The 15,813-nt window shown below is 37.1% G+C and overlaps 3 protein-coding genes and 1 long non-coding RNA gene across 4 annotated transcripts; 2 read left to right on the forward strand and 2 right to left on the reverse strand.

The window, feature by feature from the left end:
• Positions 1-875: 875 nt before the first annotated feature.
• LOC149656708 (uncharacterized) lies at positions 876-1,726 on the reverse strand. Its single transcript, XR_016370016.1, has 2 exons — positions 1,465-1,726; positions 876-966 (listed from the first exon to the last, which is right to left on the reverse strand). It is a non-coding gene; the product is annotated as an uncharacterized LOC149656708 (long non-coding RNA).
• Positions 1,727-7,410: 5,684 nt separating this feature from the next.
• LOC149656709 (uncharacterized) lies at positions 7,411-10,124 on the forward strand. The gene is made up of 6 exons (XM_089844536.1): positions 7,411-7,736; positions 7,836-8,468; positions 8,544-8,824; positions 8,897-9,066; positions 9,151-10,054; positions 10,116-10,124. The coding sequence occupies exons 2-6, from the start codon at positions 7,844-7,846 to the stop codon at positions 10,122-10,124; spliced, it is 1,989 nt and encodes a 662-aa protein (XP_089700662.1). The 5' UTR covers positions 7,411-7,736; positions 7,836-7,843.
• Positions 10,051-11,965, forward strand: LOC149656710 (uncharacterized). The gene is made up of 2 exons (XM_089844522.1): positions 10,051-10,600; positions 10,715-11,965. Exons 1-2 carry the CDS (start codon positions 10,148-10,150, stop codon positions 11,081-11,083), a joined length of 822 nt encoding a protein of 273 aa, XP_089700648.1. The 5' UTR covers positions 10,051-10,147; the 3' UTR covers positions 11,084-11,965.
• Positions 11,096-12,834, reverse strand: LOC149656711 (uncharacterized). The gene is made up of 2 exons (XM_089844521.1): positions 12,009-12,834; positions 11,096-11,943 (listed from the first exon to the last, which is right to left on the reverse strand). Exons 1-2 carry the CDS (start codon positions 12,832-12,834, stop codon positions 11,390-11,392), a joined length of 1,380 nt encoding a protein of 459 aa, XP_089700647.1. The 3' UTR covers positions 11,096-11,389.
• Positions 12,835-15,813: the final 2,979 nt, after the last annotated feature.

The following is a 15,813-nucleotide window of genomic DNA, read 5'->3' on the forward strand; positions in this document are numbered from 1 at the left end:
CCTTTTTGTGACGTTGTTCAACATCTCGTGAAATTTGTTCTTCTGTGTTAATAACTGTATCTGCATCACTGGATGGAATGTCGTACTGGTTGTCGTACACCAAAGAGCTTAATTGACTCCGAGGAACATTTAACCAACTTAGAGCAGCGCTTACGCTCATATGACTTTCGGGAACGCTTATTTAACTGAGTGTGTCACTTTTTAAACGAGTTCCTTGAATTGGAGTAGCAGTTAATAAAGTAGCTTTTCGAATTGGAGTAGCAGTTGGTAAAAGAGTTCCTTGAATTGGAGAAGCAGTTGAGAGACATGTTCCTTGACTACTAGAAGCAGAATGATCACGGTGAGAAATAGGATGTTGCCGTTCGTTGCCTTCTAGAGTTATCACACTTTTTATTTTGATGCCTCGGACCAGTAGATGTGACATCACGTGTATATGGTAGTTCATGACCTCCTCTACTTTTAGAAACCTCATTTGGACAACTATATTTCAAGTGGCGAAAATCATCACAAGAAAAACACCTTTTGCGAAACGTTGTAGATGATGAAATTTGGGAATCTTCATTTTGTCCATACTGGCTTTTGAAAATCTTTGATAGTTGAAGTTCCGTTAAGGCTTGGGCTGTCGTTAGTGAAAATTTTTGCGTTCTGAAATGAATGTTTGCTCCAAATCCAAACAAGGTTATGGTTCCCAACGAAAGAATTGATTCTTTAGATGTTATTAACACTTTATGTTTATGCAATGTTTTGTTTTCGATTTGGAGATCCACTAGTGTTGTTCCAATGCAATTGGTCACATCTTCTACAGATTTGATTGATTCGTTTAAACGTCGGAATGGTGCGTCACTCAATGTTTCCCAAATGTTTTGTGGCAATCTAGAATAATAACGATCGGTGCGGATAGTACTGTCACACGCTGTTTTTGAGTTTCCCACATTCACTCTGACCAGATATGGAGGCTTTTCCGTTCTATAGGCAAAGGAAAAATTATTATTAGAGATAGAACATAACATTTTAAAGGTGTGCAGTTGGCTTTAAACTTAGCAAACACGAATAACTATGTTAGTAGGCATTTTCAGGACGTGGATGGCCGGTTAAGGCTTAGCACAAACTTATCAATCCGTCTTATTTAGTTAAAGCAAATGCAACTTCCGTGTAAGTGAATGAGCCTGGTTTAGTTTTGGGAAAGAAGAGATGGAAGTACAATATTCCTTCTTTTAAACATGACTGTGTAAGAACATATACCATAAATTGCTAATGGGGCAAGATATTGTGTTAAGAGGTAGAAATATATGTGGTCAGCATAAATAGCACTGTCATAGACAGTTTACACCCATGGAGAATTCAATAGGACTCGGGCAACCCTGGCCTAAACTGACAAAGACAGAAGCTAAATGTTCTCGTGTTACCGTTGAATCTCAATCAAAAATAATGGGCAAATCTAATTAACACTTTAAAACTACAAGCCTTAATATGAAAGCCATAACTGAGTGAAACTGGGATTCTGGACCGCAATTCTGATTCTTGACTCCGGCACTTGATGGTGAATTTGGAATTTGATGGTAACTTTTTCTCTTGAAGGTAGCTTTTGTCGTTGACGGTAATTTCAATGCTTCAGCGAAACTGAGGTACTTGACAGCAACTCCAGTACTACATTCAAATTCTGATTCTTGGCAGTAAATCTGATGCTTGATCGTTACTCCTTGACAGTTCAGGAGAACTACAGAAATGATGGCTGAAATGAAATGTTTGGATTATATCAAATGCATAATCGTCCTCTTTTTTTTGCTCCGTAAAAGTATAATTAAATATTCATAAATAATAGCATTCCTATTTCTATATATAACGACACAACAAACAAAAAACAAAGCATAATACAAAGAATAACAATTCTTAAGAAAAGGTTAGCGTTTAGATTGACTCACTCCACAAAAGAATGGTAGTTAATTGAGGCGGTAAATATACTCGTCTCAAAACACTGGCTGTTGAACTTGGCCAGCTTGACCCTTCCAAAGAACGATGTGGCATCATGGCGACGATTTTAAGCTTAAGCCTTGGACGTTCAAACATCTATTGTAATCTAACTTATTGTTCACTCAAGGAGGAAATTAACACTTGAATATCGTTCATAAATACTTAAACTTTTAACTTTTACGAATATTTTAAAAACTATCACTGACAGATTGAAAAAGCTTAATCTCAAAATACGTCGCACATGATCACACATCCACACTCACCAAGAACCAGCAGAAAAATGGGAATTGGAATGGAAAAATGAGAATGACACAAACTCTGGGCATAGCCCACTCGATCCGCGCTCACAAACTCTGCGCTACTCGCGCTATGGTTGCGCGAGCAGCTAGCGTCGTGATGCGCATGATCGAGTAGGCTATGCGACAAACCATAAGGTATCATCTGCAAGGCCGGAAATAAGATAAATTTATTATAAGGTTATGTGTCCAGTGACGCCCCTTTTATTGGACAATATCCAGTGTCCTATGCTTATTTCCGACCCTGATCATCTGCACCATGGGCAGGGGTCGACATAAGGATACTTTTTTTAGTAGTCAGCCTAACTAGTGAGCCCCCCTATCAGGGCCGGATATAAAAAAAATTTGACAGGAGTGTGCAAAAATAGTGTGGCTTTTCGATAGTCAAGGCATGGATAAAGAATGCGCGTGAGGAAATTTGTTTTCAATCTACAGGATAGGCAACTCCCTATCTCGAATGACAGCTTATTCTGTACATACTCTGTTACAACATCGGTTGTCAGCACGCGTAAAGCTTGGTCTCTATGTAACGTAGCTTTGTACGTGCTGTCAAGAGACAAAAAACTTCAGGATCTTCAAGATTTAAAATATCCGCGAGTTTTTTAGCTGGAGTGCACGGACCTCTAGGCCTTAGTTTCAAATATGTTTGAAATTGTATTGACTAGGAGCCGCATGGTTTACGAATATTTGGGACATTTTTTTTTACTAGTCAAGTTGACTAGTGAATCCCCAGATTTCGATTTATTTTAGTAGTCAACGCATTTTTTTTAATAGTCAAATGCCTTGACTAGTGCCTTATGTCGAGCCCTGACCATGGGCAAAGTACCTCTAACAGGACTGTAAATAAGACATGAATCAAGGCATTTGACTAATGAATTTATAAGGGGCCATCAATTGAATACTGCAATCCTAACTTCAAAACAGTGAGCTCAACAGAAATATGTCATACAGTATTTTTCACTTGAAAACGCCCGAGAACCCAAAATTCTTCAGTTCAAATACCAATTTAGAGTGCCATAAATAGTAACTAATGACATTACTGTTTTTTCTTTTAATAATTTTCGTAACAACTAATGATATCAGTTTGTTTTTTATTAAACTTCAAAATAAATAATGAAAATACTTTGTTTTTTTAATTAAATTTCATAATAAGGATATTATTTGTTTGTTTGTTTTAAGTTTCATATTAAATAATGATATTAGTGGGGATTTTTTTGCAATAATTTTCATAATATATAATAGTATGTGGTGCCTTTAATTTTTAAATTTTATAATAAATAATGATATTTTAGAGTCGAGGGGTACTTAGTTTTATAATAATGATTAAATTTGCTTTTTCTTAAGCTACATAACAAATAATAATATTACTTTTTTTTTTTTAAATTTTTCAAGTATTAGTGGGGTATTTTTTTTAAAAATATAATAATGTACTTAGTGCGGTTTTTTTAAATTTCATAATAAATGATATTACTGGACTTTTAAATATCATAATAGTGGGTTTTTTTTTAATTTCTTAATAATGATATTAGTGGTTTTTTTTTAATTTCATAAGAAGTGATAATAGTTTTTTTTAATTTCATACTAAATGTTATTGTGGGGTGTTTTAAATTTCACAATAATGATAATGGTGGTTTTTTTTTATTTCACAATATTAGTGGGGTTTTTTTGTACTATGGCCATTAAATATAAATTTATGGTCTTATGGGGAAAATTTTCACCCATTTAAATAAAGTTTCTCCATTTTATAATTCAGCAAAATAAATAAAGTTTCCCCATTATAAACAATTACACAAAATAAATAAAGCCTCCCTATTTACAAACAAAATTTACGATTCAAATACATCCCTTTCGTCATCTAAACAGTTTTTTTGGCTTTTTGAAACACTTTCAATTCCGTCCTCATTTTTACGATCTTCTTTGATTGCTTCCTTGCCCATGTTCTTTTTATTGTTGGAGAAATCTGGAATCGTCGTAACCGTCAAAAGGGCCAAAATTTCATCAGTCGATGCTGTCGCGTTTGGTGCTACATTTTCCTGCTAAATGGTAAATAAATTTTAATTTTTGACCAATTATTTCTTCCCTTCCATGTATGGCGTTAATGTACGCAAAAAAATACCTGTTTTAATAGTTCCTTTGAGTTAGGTTGTTCAATGTCCCATAAAAGTTGTCCGTCTAAGTTCATACCTTCATCACTGGATGGAATGTCGTTCTGGTTGTAGTACACCAAGAAGCTTAATTTACTTCGCGGAATAGCGCCTATACTTTTTTGACTATCGAAAACGGATATTTCACGTTCGAGACCGGTTTTTTGACTTTCAGGACCACTTTTTTGACTTTCGAGACCGCTCATTTGACTTTCGAGACCGCTCATTTGACTTTCGAGACCGCTCATTTGACTTTCGAGACCGCTCATTTGACTTTCGAGACCGCTCATTTGACTTACGGGAACGCTTTTTTGACTGAGAGAGTCACTTTTTTGACTTTTTCGGCTGAGGTAGTCGCTTTTTGGACCGTGGGAGTCGCTTTTTGGACCGTGGGAGTCGCTTTTTGGACCGTGGGAGTCGCTTTTTGGACCGTGGGAGTCGCTTTTTGGACCGTGGGAGTCGCTTTTTGGACCGTGGGAGTCGCTTTTTGGACCGTGGGAGTCGCTTTTTGGACCGTGGGAGTCGCTTTTTGGACCGTGGGAGTCGCTTTTTGGACCGTGGGAGTCGCTTTTTGGACCGTGGTAGTCGCTTTTTGGACCGTGGTAGTCGCTTTTTGGACCGTGGTAGTCGCTTTTTGGACCGTGGTAGTCGCTTTTTGGACCGTGGTAGTCGCTTTTTGGACCGTGGTAGTCGCTTTTTGGACCGTGGTAGTCGCTTTTTGGACCGTGGTAGTCGCTTTTTGGACCGTGGTAGTCGCTTTTTGGACCGTGGGAGTCGCTTTTTGGACCGTGGGAGTCGCTTTTTGGACCGTGGGAGTCGCTTTTTGGATCGTGGGAGTCGCTTTTTGGACCGTGGGAGTCGCTTTTTGGACCGTGGGAGTCGCTTTTTGGACCGTGGGAGTCGCTTTTTGGACCGTGGGAGTCGCTTTTTGGACCGTGGGAGTAGCTTTTTGGACCGAGGTAGTCGCTTTTTCGACCGTGGGAGTCACTTTTTAAACCAGTTCCTTGAATTGGAGAAGCAGTTGAGAGACATATTCCTTGACTACTAGAAGCAGAATGATCACGGTGAGAAATAGGATGTTGCCGTTCGTTGCCTTCTAGAGTTATCACACTTTTTATTTTGATGCCTCGGACCAGTAGATGTGACATCACGTGTATATGGTAGTTCATGACCTCCTCTACTTTTAGAAACCTCATTTGGACAACTATATTTCAAGTGGCGAAAATCATCACAAGAAAAACACCTTTTGCGAAACGTTGTAGATGATGAAATTTGGGAATCTTCATTTTGTCCATACTGGCTTTTGAAAATCTTTGATAGTTGAAGTTCCGTTAAGGCTTGGGCTGTCGTTAGTGAAAATTTTTGCGTTCTGAAATGAATGTTTGCTCCAAATCCAAACAAGGTTATGGTTCCCAACGAAAGAATTGATTCTTTAGATGTTATTAACACTTTATGTTTATGCAATGTTTTGTTTTCGATTTGGAGATCCACTAGTGTTGTTCCAATGCAATTGGTCACATCTTCTACAGATTTGATTGATTCGTTTAAACGTCGGAATGGTGCGTCACTCAATGTTTCCCAAATGTTTTGTGGCAATCTAGAATAATAACGATCGGTGCGGATAGTACTGTCACACGCTGTTTTTGAGTTTCCCACATTCACTCTGACCAGATATGGAGGCTTTTCCGTTCTATAGGCAAAGGAAAAATTATTATTAGAGATAGAACATAACATTTTAAAGGTGTGCAGTTGGCTTTAAACTTAGCAATAACTATGTTAGTAGGCATTTTCAGGACGTGGATGGCCGGTTAAGGCTTAGCACAAACTTATCAACAATTGGAACTTCTGTGTAAGTGAATATATGCGGTCAGCATAAATAGCACTGTCATAGACAATTTACAACCATGGAGAATTTATACCATTTACACCAGGAGGCCGAGCTACCTGGAGGACAGAAAGCCGTCTGCTTTTGAGCTCTAGACATCCTGACCTCCTGGTGTAAAGTTTGAATCCTCCATGAGTGCAAACTATGTATGACTCAATAAGAGTCGGGCAACCCTGACCTAAACTGCCAAGACAGAAGCCAAATATTCTCGTGTTCAATCTTAATCAAAAATATTGGGCATATCTAATTAATCTAATTAATCTTCAAAAGTCAAACTTTGTTTTTATGTACCAAACAAACAAATAAATAAAAAATAAACGCTTTAAAACTACATGCCTTAATATAAAAGCCATAACTGAATGAAACTGCGATTCTCGACTGTAATTCCGATTCTTGACTCCAGCACTTGATGGTGAATACGGTATTTGATGGAAACGTTGCCTCTTGACGGTAGCTTTGGTCGTTGTCGGTAATTTAAATCCTTCAAGGAAACTGAGGTACTTGACAGCAACTCCAGTACTACATTCAAATTCTGATTCTTGGCAGTAAATCTGATGCTTGATCGTTACTCCTTGACAGTTCAGGAGAACTACAGAAATGATGGCTGAAATGAAATGTTTGGATTATATCAAATGCATAATCGTCCTCTTTTTTTTGCTCCGTAAAAGTATAATTAAATATTCATAAATAATAGCATTCCTATTTCTATATATAACGACACAACAAACAAAAAACAAAGCGTAATACAAAGAATAACAATTCTTAAGAAAAGGTTAGCGTTTAGATTGACTCACTCCACAAAAGAATGGTAGTTAATTGAGGCGGTAAATATACTCGTCTCAAAACACTGGCTGTTGAACTTGGCCAGCTTGACCCTTCCAAAGAACCATGTGGCATCATGGCGACGATTTTAAGCTTAAGCCTTGGACGTTCAAACATCTATTGTAATCTAACTTATTGTTCACTCAAGGAAGAAATTAACACTTGAATATCGTTTATAAATACTTAAACTTTTACGAATATTTTAAAAACTATCAGATTGCAAAAGATTAATCCCAAAATACGTCGCACATGATCGCGCATCCACACTCACCATTCACCAAGAACCAGCAGAATAATGGCAAAAATATATAGACCAACCATAAAGTTTAGCACACAACCCATTCCTAAGCTCTGGCTTTGATATCCATGTAAAATAAGAAGCTTGTAGGGTGGACGTTTGCACCCCCTCTGTTCCACCAATAAGCTCCCACTTTCATTGCGTCATCTGAACAGTCAACGGACATCTAAAAGTAGTTTTGCGACGGTAGCGGCGCGGTCCGAGGAAAAACGTAAACACGATCAGATCGTCTGCTATTTTTTAAAAAATTGCGGGAAAATTACTCTAATGAGCGGGAGCTGGGCGCCCAAGGCTTAAGTTGATTTGAATTTTAATCTTTGGTAAGTTTTGTTTTCATTCTTAATAATATAAAATTTAGACAGTCGATGTTTTTAAATTAGTAATTCTGTATATAAATACTGATCAAATATTATAATCAGTTTTTGAGATGCCTCGGAAGAAAACCGCGGAACAGATGGCCCTTTCGGCTTTAAAGCCAAAAAACCAAAGCACGCAGTATATCTTTTATGTGAAGGAATGCGGTACTGTTGGTGTACAAACAATGATGAACATTCCCATCCTTAAATTAAACACCAAGGACAAATCTAGCCAAACAGATAACAAAGTGATGGCTGAAATCGGAGTTGGAAATGAAATCCAATTCCAACCAAAGACGTGCATCGGAACTCAAACTAACAGCCTCAGTGTTTGTAGTACTGAAATGCAAACTGAAAATTACAGCCCAGCCACTAGTATCGTCTCTGAAACCCAAACTGAGATATTCGGAAGCTACGTGCCTCCTGAAAAATGGGAGGAAATAAACATTTTGGTTAAGGCTCGTGGCAATGGAAACATTATGCATTCTCATTCGCGAAAAAGAAGGCTTAATGAAAGTCAAACATGTACAAGACAGCAGATAACAGCCATGTCCCAAGAACTGGAGACCCAAGAACACAACCGGGAAGTACCCCCTGAAGGTATTGCACCCAAACAGTTAGCTTTAGTGAAGGAACGGGGAAGACCAATTTCACCCTTACCAGCTTTGAAGTTTTACTTCCAAAGCGTCAATACAAGTAAATAAACTTTTTATGAAATTAATTTTCAAACAATTGAAAATAAATAAAATTAAAATTTTTATCTTAATTTAGGTGATTTATGTTTTAAAGAAATTACGAATCATGATCATGAAATTGTAGTACATATTGAAGTAATAAGAAGCAATGGACTGATAGGAGTCTCGACGTATTATGATTATCCAACCAAATTAATGTTTTCTTCAAATGGAAAAGTTGCAGTTCTGACACTATTCAAACCTACAACCGAATTTGAATTTTTCAACAAAGACACCAAATTGTTAAATTTAGATGTAGTTAAAATGGTTTTACGGGAGTTAGACGAAGACTGTGTGTTTTGCCCAGGATTAACAAAGGTACGAATATTAATCATCGCTAAGTGTCAAAACATATACTTAGTTTTATTAATAATATAACTCATGTGACAGGATGAATTGGGGACTCTAAAGGACACAAAAAAACTAAAAAAACATCATGTTCCTTTTGAACGTATTCAGTCGAAGGAATGCTTAGTTTGGTTCAAGCCACCAACTAATGCACCAAAAGATAAACTTCTACAACAAACATATCAATGTTCAAAATGCCGTGCTCTAAAATGGTTTGAATTTAGCCCTAATTTACTCATAAGTGTGCAACTTTGTCTTAAATATAAACATTTTTACTTTTACATCTTGTATTTAAGGTATATCAAAGGTCGTTCTAAGAAGATGGATCAAGTAACTCCAAAAACAAAATTGAAAAGACAAGCTGCGAGTTCTAAATGTCGAATTGGCGTTCTAACTCCAAAATCCAAGAATAAGCGAATCCTACAAAACAAGCAAAATCGATTTAAATTAACCCAAAAAATTAAGCACCTTGAAAACAAAATTAAAGAAACTAGTCTCGAATTAAATGAAAATCAGGACAAGAATATGTCTGAAGTTCTAAATGAAATAAACACAAAAGGAAAGGAAGATTTAAACGAAATTTTCAAATTGGCGATGAAGAAGAATAAAATTGTTGGATTGGCGTTAAAGAAAGCTTGGCAGATGAATAGTAAGAGAGACTGCGAGAATGGCTTTCTAAATGATCAAGAAAAATGCATTAAAGGATCAAATGGAAATAGATGGAGCCCACTGACTTATAGAATAGCATTAGCGGTGTATTCACGTTCCCCAGCAGCTTATGAAGCCCTTAACAGCTTTGATATTTTGAAACTACCAAGTGCTCACACTTTGCGCGATAAAATTCGACAATATCCAAGTAACAGTGGCATTGATTATGTTCATCTTCAAAAAGAGTCAGAAAGATTTGATAATTTTGTCAACGACCATCCTGAATACAATAAGCCCCCAAAAGAAGGAGCGCTAATTTTTGATGAGGTCAAAATTATCGGTAAACTGATGTGGAACTCGAAAAATGGTGAATTTGTTGGATGCGCCATAGATTCCACCAATTTTGCTTCTATGGAAGACCTCTTCAAATGTAAAACTACTTCAGAACTGCTGGAAGCAGAGTATGCTTTGCAATATTTATGGCGGTGTACTACCACGAAATTTGATGTTATTGGCCCCTATTTTATGTTTGAGAAACCAGCGTCACACGCAGCAATTTCGAGTTGCACACTTAAGTGTATTTTTGCATTCCATAATGTTGGTTTTGAAGTAGGACTGTTAGTTTGTGATGGAGGAAGTGCCAATATGACCGCGATGAGGAAAAGTCTTGGAATAACTAGAGCGCAATCACCTTCGGTGAATGAAGATGGATCTCTGGATTTTCGTTTCAGTACAAAATTTAGAAATCCTCTCCATAAAGAGTCCTGGATATATTGGATTGTATGTCCTACCCACCAACTGAAAAACATGATTAATGCGTTGCACAACTCCCAAATAGACGGGACCAGAGATTTCTCAAAAAGTGGTGTTCGGTTTGGTTGGACTCAAATAAAAGACATGAAGAAGCGGGAGGATCATCGCGTTGATTCTGATGAATTGGTACAGGTGAAAGGCCTTCTGAAGTCCTATGTTGATCGAGATTCTTGGACGAAGTTGAACATGACACCTGCTAGTATTATGCAACAAATGCCAGTTCTAGGCGAACTATACAATTATGCAAATCCCATGTTTGAAGCTAAGCCTGTCGACCGCTCAGAAGTAATGGCCTGCTATGACTATCTCAGAGCATGTCATGATATTTTTGAGGAAGGGTTGCTTTCTCATAAGCCTGTATATTGATTGGACTCTGATCCTATGAAATCCATGTTTAAGGGTCTTAAATATTTTGAAGAATGGGCCACTGAACGGATTAATGAAGATGCAAACGTTTCCATGACAAACAATCCAAAATTTTTGGCATGGCAAACCTGGGAGCTGCTGAGAGTTTCGGTTTATGGGTTTGCAGACTACATTAAAGATTTCACAACTAGGCACCCTAAGCGTTATGTTTTCCCCGTAAGGATTAATGGTTCGGCGGTGGAAACAATATTTAGTCAAATGAAATATGTAACCGCTGGCAAACTCACTAGCCTAAACTACAGTAGTGCCCGTAGGGCTCTGTTAATTAAAGGATGTACCAAAACTTCGCAAAATGCTGAGGCGTCCTATCGCAAAGTTGGATTGGATATTTGTGAGAAATAAAAGTGTGACAAGTATAACAAAACATTTGTCTTTAATTTGGTTTTTGCCTTTAATTCTGAAATTGTACCATTTTCTTCTTAAAATGAAACTTGACAAGGCTTTCTTGGGTTTATAATTAAACTTAGGAACAACAGTGTAGACTATCAAGCCCTGGGCTCATCTTTTTTCAATTGGCTTTTTAACTTTAACATTAATACTGAAATTCTACTATTTACTCCTTAAAGGCTTGCTTTGGTTTATAATAAAACTTATCAACTTAGGTACAACAGTGTTTAACATCACAGCTCTTAGCTCATCTTAAAGTTCTTAATCATATTCAAAATCTGCACAAATCCTTTTTCTAATAAGTCTTCCTCTTTTTGAGATTCTTGAATTATTAGCCAACTTTGGTGTTATTGCTATATTTTTGGCTTCTTCTGTTAAAGGTGTTGCCAGTGGACTGTTCACTGTGAGTGATTCTTCACTCTTCGTTGGTTTTGAGGGGGGACTAGAATTTATATTTTCGGTTTTCTTAGAATACCTCTTCTTTGGGGCCTTATTTGTAGCTTTGAAAAAATTTACAGTCGTTGCTTTCACTTTAGCCGACTTTACTGCCTTGTTTTTTCGCATACCATACAGCATGCAACGAAGATTCTGGCCTCCTTGTCCTCTGTGCCCTTTTCTTTCATTTCTTCTTCTCGCTGCAGACCTAATCAAGTCCGCGATCTTTGCATGCATTATTTTTCTTTGAAAAATAAGCCTAAATTTTTCCAGATCATCTTCTTGAAACCCATGATCAATAACGGCAGGTATATCTTTCACTGCTTCATGAAATTGAACTTTTAATGACTCATCATTTCTCACTCTTGCTGTTGTTTCTTCTATAACAAACCATTACATTTTAGATACAATCTAAATAAAAAATAATATTAATAAATCAACCTACTTATTGATTTTCCCGGAACAGTGGAAAACCTAAATTTCCTATACGTATCAACTATAATTTTGCAAATTTTGTTTACATATGGGATTAGTTTTACATCAGCAACAAATAAACCCCCGTTGTTTATTGCTTCCAATGCTGGTGGTATGTCTTTCTGCAATAATTTTCTGTTGCGGAGGGAAAGGCTAATTTTATAGAAGGTATGGGCTTGATCCCTCTGTTGAGCAGTTAAAGGTTTCTTCCCTCTCTTAAGTCTTTTCACAACTTGCATCCCATCCTTGTTGACTGACCACATTTCACCCATAGCTCCACCAATTAGTCGATTCATAGTATAAAGTCTGTCTGACCGTAAATGTCTGGTTTTACATCTTTTTGCCTGATCATCAGGAATATTTAGATCATAGGGGCGTTCAAACTTTCTAGGATTATTAATGGCGGTAGCTTTTTCTAAATTAGTTTCTCTATTAATGCTAGCTTTTGCGTCTAAAACTTTCCAGGAAAACCAGTGCACTAATTTTGTCAGTTCTGACATATATTCTTCGGCGAGAACGATAACAGGATCTGGTTTTTCATTCTTAAATAATAAACTGTGAAGCCAATTGTTCCAATCGTACAAGAAAGAAGAATATCCGCACGTTTCTGACTCATACTTTTTCCAAAGCAAATTGTACTGGGTACACATATCCTCTAGTAATTCCTTTAAACTACCATTTGTTTTCATGTACTCAACTGCAGCTTTTAGCTTTCCAAATTTATCAGTAACGAAAATGTCATCGTTTTCATAATTATTCAATAATTTGAGTAAGTCCAAGGAACTATCATCACACATTTTGCTTATCTAATTAATTTATCACAGCTTCAGAATCGCGAAAGTGAAATGTAAAGAAACATGAAGGAAGAAGAAGAAAAAAACAACGCTTTGACTAGGCCTTTGCAACCTTAAGCAGCCGATGAAACTTCTTACACTTTTGGTGGAACTATATTTTGTAACCAACTCACTCATGTACCTTGTGTATAACTACGCAAATGTAATACTGCGCAGCGGCGAACCACCTTACTTTCCCTCCTACCACAGATGGGGGTCGGTACACGGAGGGGTTTATTATTTTTCATGTTGAGTGCTAGCGGCCCAGTGCTAAACTTTATGGTTGGTCTATATATTTTTGATAATGGGAATGAGAATGACTCAATGACACAAACTCCGGGCACAGCCCACTCGATCCGCGCTCACAAACACTGCGCTACTCGCGCTATAGTTGCGCGAGCAGCTAGTGTCGTGATGCGCGTGATCGAGTAGGCTATGCGACAAACCATTTCCGTTTTAATTTTGAGCTGAGAAACAAAATTATCTTAAATATTAAAATAATTTTAATTAATATTAAATATTTTCTTCGTTAGTTTTTCGCCTTATTGAACGTTACATCGCGTTGATAAAGAACAATTAGACATTCTTGAGAGACTTGACTAATATTGACGTTTGAAATGAAGCATACTCCGGTTGCTTCGCCTTACTAAAATACGTAGTATATAAGGGTCTCGAACTACAGCTAAAAGCAAGAACAACCGCAATTGCGAAAACCTTCGGTGGACGATCTCACCTTAGGGAGGCTAGACGTTTCTCGTAACCCTAGCTGATCGCCGCGAATGTCTTAAACACAACGATGACGATGGAGTAGAAGCCAGGTGTGCAGACTGGTGTCCATGTGGGATGGACAAAAACAAAGACCAGAAGATGGTGGTGTAGAAGCCAGGTTTACAGACTGGTGTCCATGTGGGATGAACAAAAACAAAGACCAGAAGATGGTGATGTAGAAGCCAGGTGTACAGACTGGTGTCCATATGGGATGGACAAAAACAAAGACCAGAAGATGGTGGTGTAGAAGCCAGGTGTACAGACTGGTGTCCATGTGGGATGGACAAAAGCAAAGACCAGAAGATGGTGGTGTTAGAAGCCAGTGTATACAGATTGGTGTTCATGTGGAATGGATAATTGACTAGTCAGATGAAGTAATAGTGGCCAGGCGAATTGTGGATAGCCTCAAGTTTTGAATTTTCCGGGAACTGTGAATGCGGTCCGGAAATGGCGAACACATTTGCTTCGATTCGGAAACTGCGAACGCGGTCCCCTGGGGTGAAAGTGCCTGACACACACACACACACCCATACGGGCACACGATTGACACTTGGGGACCGGTAAGGAGTGATTGACATCTGAGGACCCAATTAACTATAGTTCATTAAAAAGAGGATTTAATAATTAGTTGAGCGCCGTAAAGCATATAATTAAACACCCGCTGTGGAAAAAGAACCCAAGACATTTATATGTAGGGACCTGAAAACACACGATATTTTCACCGCATAAATGGGGACCCTAATTCCAGATTACTTTCAAAATTCAGATATAGATGTCGCTAGGTGAAAGTCCCCACTTGTCAATGAAGTCACTGCGTGGATCTTGAAGGTGTATAATCACAAAATGTCCCCAGATATAAGGTAGGAAGACGGTTTAGGTCCCCACTTGTAAACCTGAAATTAGCTCAAAACTTAAGTGTTAAGCTAGAAATAGGACTGATTACTTAAATTTAATTCTGATAATCAATATTTTAACTATAAAATTATAATATACATGAAATTTGATAATGTGTGTTTAAAAGACCCCACTTGTCAGTTGAAATGACGGTGAAGGTCCCCACTTGTAAATTTATCGAGTGTGAAAAATGAAATTGAAATACTTGATGGAACCATATAGGCTTCGACACTAATTCAAAATCTAATAATTTATACACAAATGTCCCCAGATATAAGGTAGGAAGACGGTTTAGGTCCCCACTTGTAAATCTGAAATTAGCTCAAAACTTAAGTGTTAAGCTAGAAATAGGACTGATTACTTAAATTTCATTCTGATAATCAATATTTTAACTATAAAATTATAATATAAATGAAATTTGAAAATGTGTGTTTAAAAGACCCCACTTGTCAGTTGAAATGACGGTGAAGGTTCCCACTTGTAAATTTATCGAGTGTGAAAAATGAAATTGAAATACTTGATGGAACCATATAGGCTTCGACACTAATTCAAAATCTAATAACGTAAACACAAATGTCCCCAGATATAAGGTAGGAAGACGGTTTAGGTCCCCACTTTTAAACCTGAAATTAGCTCAAAACTTAAGTGTTAAGCTAGAAATAGGACTGATTACTTAAATTTAATTCTGATAATCAATATTTTAACTAAAAAATTATGTTATACATGAAATTTGATAAAGTGTGTTTAAAAGACCCCACTTGTCAGTTGAAATGACGGTGAAGGTCCCCACTTGTAAATTTATCGAGTGTGAAAAATGAAATTGAAATACTTGATGGAACCATATAGGCTTCGACACTAATTCAAAATCTAATAATTTTTACACAAATGTCCCCAGATATAAGGTTGGAAGACGGTTTAGGTCCCCACTTGTAAACCTGAAATTAGCTCAAAACTTAAATGTTAAGCTAGAAATAGGACTGATTACTTAAATTTCATTCTGATAATCAATATTTTAACTATAAAATTATAATATACATGAAATTTGAAAATGTGTGTTTAAAAGACCCCACTTGTCAGTTGAAATGACGGTGAAGGTCCCCACTTGTAAATTTATCGAGTGTGAAAAATGAAATTGAAATACTTGATGGAACCGTATAGGCTTCGACACTAATTCGAAATCTAATAATTTATACACAAATGTCCCCAGATATAAGGTTGGAAGACGGTTTAGGTCCCCACTTGTAAACCTAAAATTAGCTCAAAACTTAAATGTTAAGCTAG

This window comes from Phalangium opilio, unplaced genomic scaffold (assembly GCF_054372755.1).
Source record: "Phalangium opilio isolate 3A_F unplaced genomic scaffold, DU_Popi_V2 ptg000077l_1, whole genome shotgun sequence".
NCBI lineage: Eukaryota > Metazoa > Arthropoda > Arachnida > Opiliones > Phalangiidae > Phalangium > Phalangium opilio.

Excerpts from the sequence above, each read along its gene's own strand:
- LOC149656709 (XM_089844536.1), top strand. The coding sequence starts at position 7,844 with ATGCCTCGGAAGAAAACCGCGGAACAGATGGCCCTTTCGGCTTTAAAG. Across the intron at positions 8,825-8,896 it reads TTTGCCCAGGATTAACAAAG|GATGAATTGGGGACTCTAAA; the intron begins GTACGAATATTA and ends CTCATGTGACAG. Across the intron at positions 9,067-9,150 it reads AAATGCCGTGCTCTAAAATG|GTATATCAAAGGTCGTTCTA; the intron begins GTTTGAATTTAG and ends CTTGTATTTAAG.
- LOC149656710 (XM_089844522.1), top strand. The coding sequence starts at position 10,148 with ATGACCGCGATGAGGAAAAGTCTTGGAATAACTAGAGCGCAATCACCT. Across the intron at positions 10,601-10,714 it reads AGCCTGTCGACCGCTCAGAA|GGTCTTAAATATTTTGAAGA; the intron begins GTAATGGCCTGC and ends TCCATGTTTAAG.
- LOC149656711 (XM_089844521.1), bottom strand. The coding sequence starts at position 12,834 with ATGTGTGATGATAGTTCCTTGGACTTACTCAAATTATTGAATAATTAT. Across the intron at positions 11,944-12,008 it reads TGTTCCGGGAAAATCAATAA|AAGAAACAACAGCAAGAGTG; the intron begins GTAGGTTGATTT and ends GGTTTGTTATAG.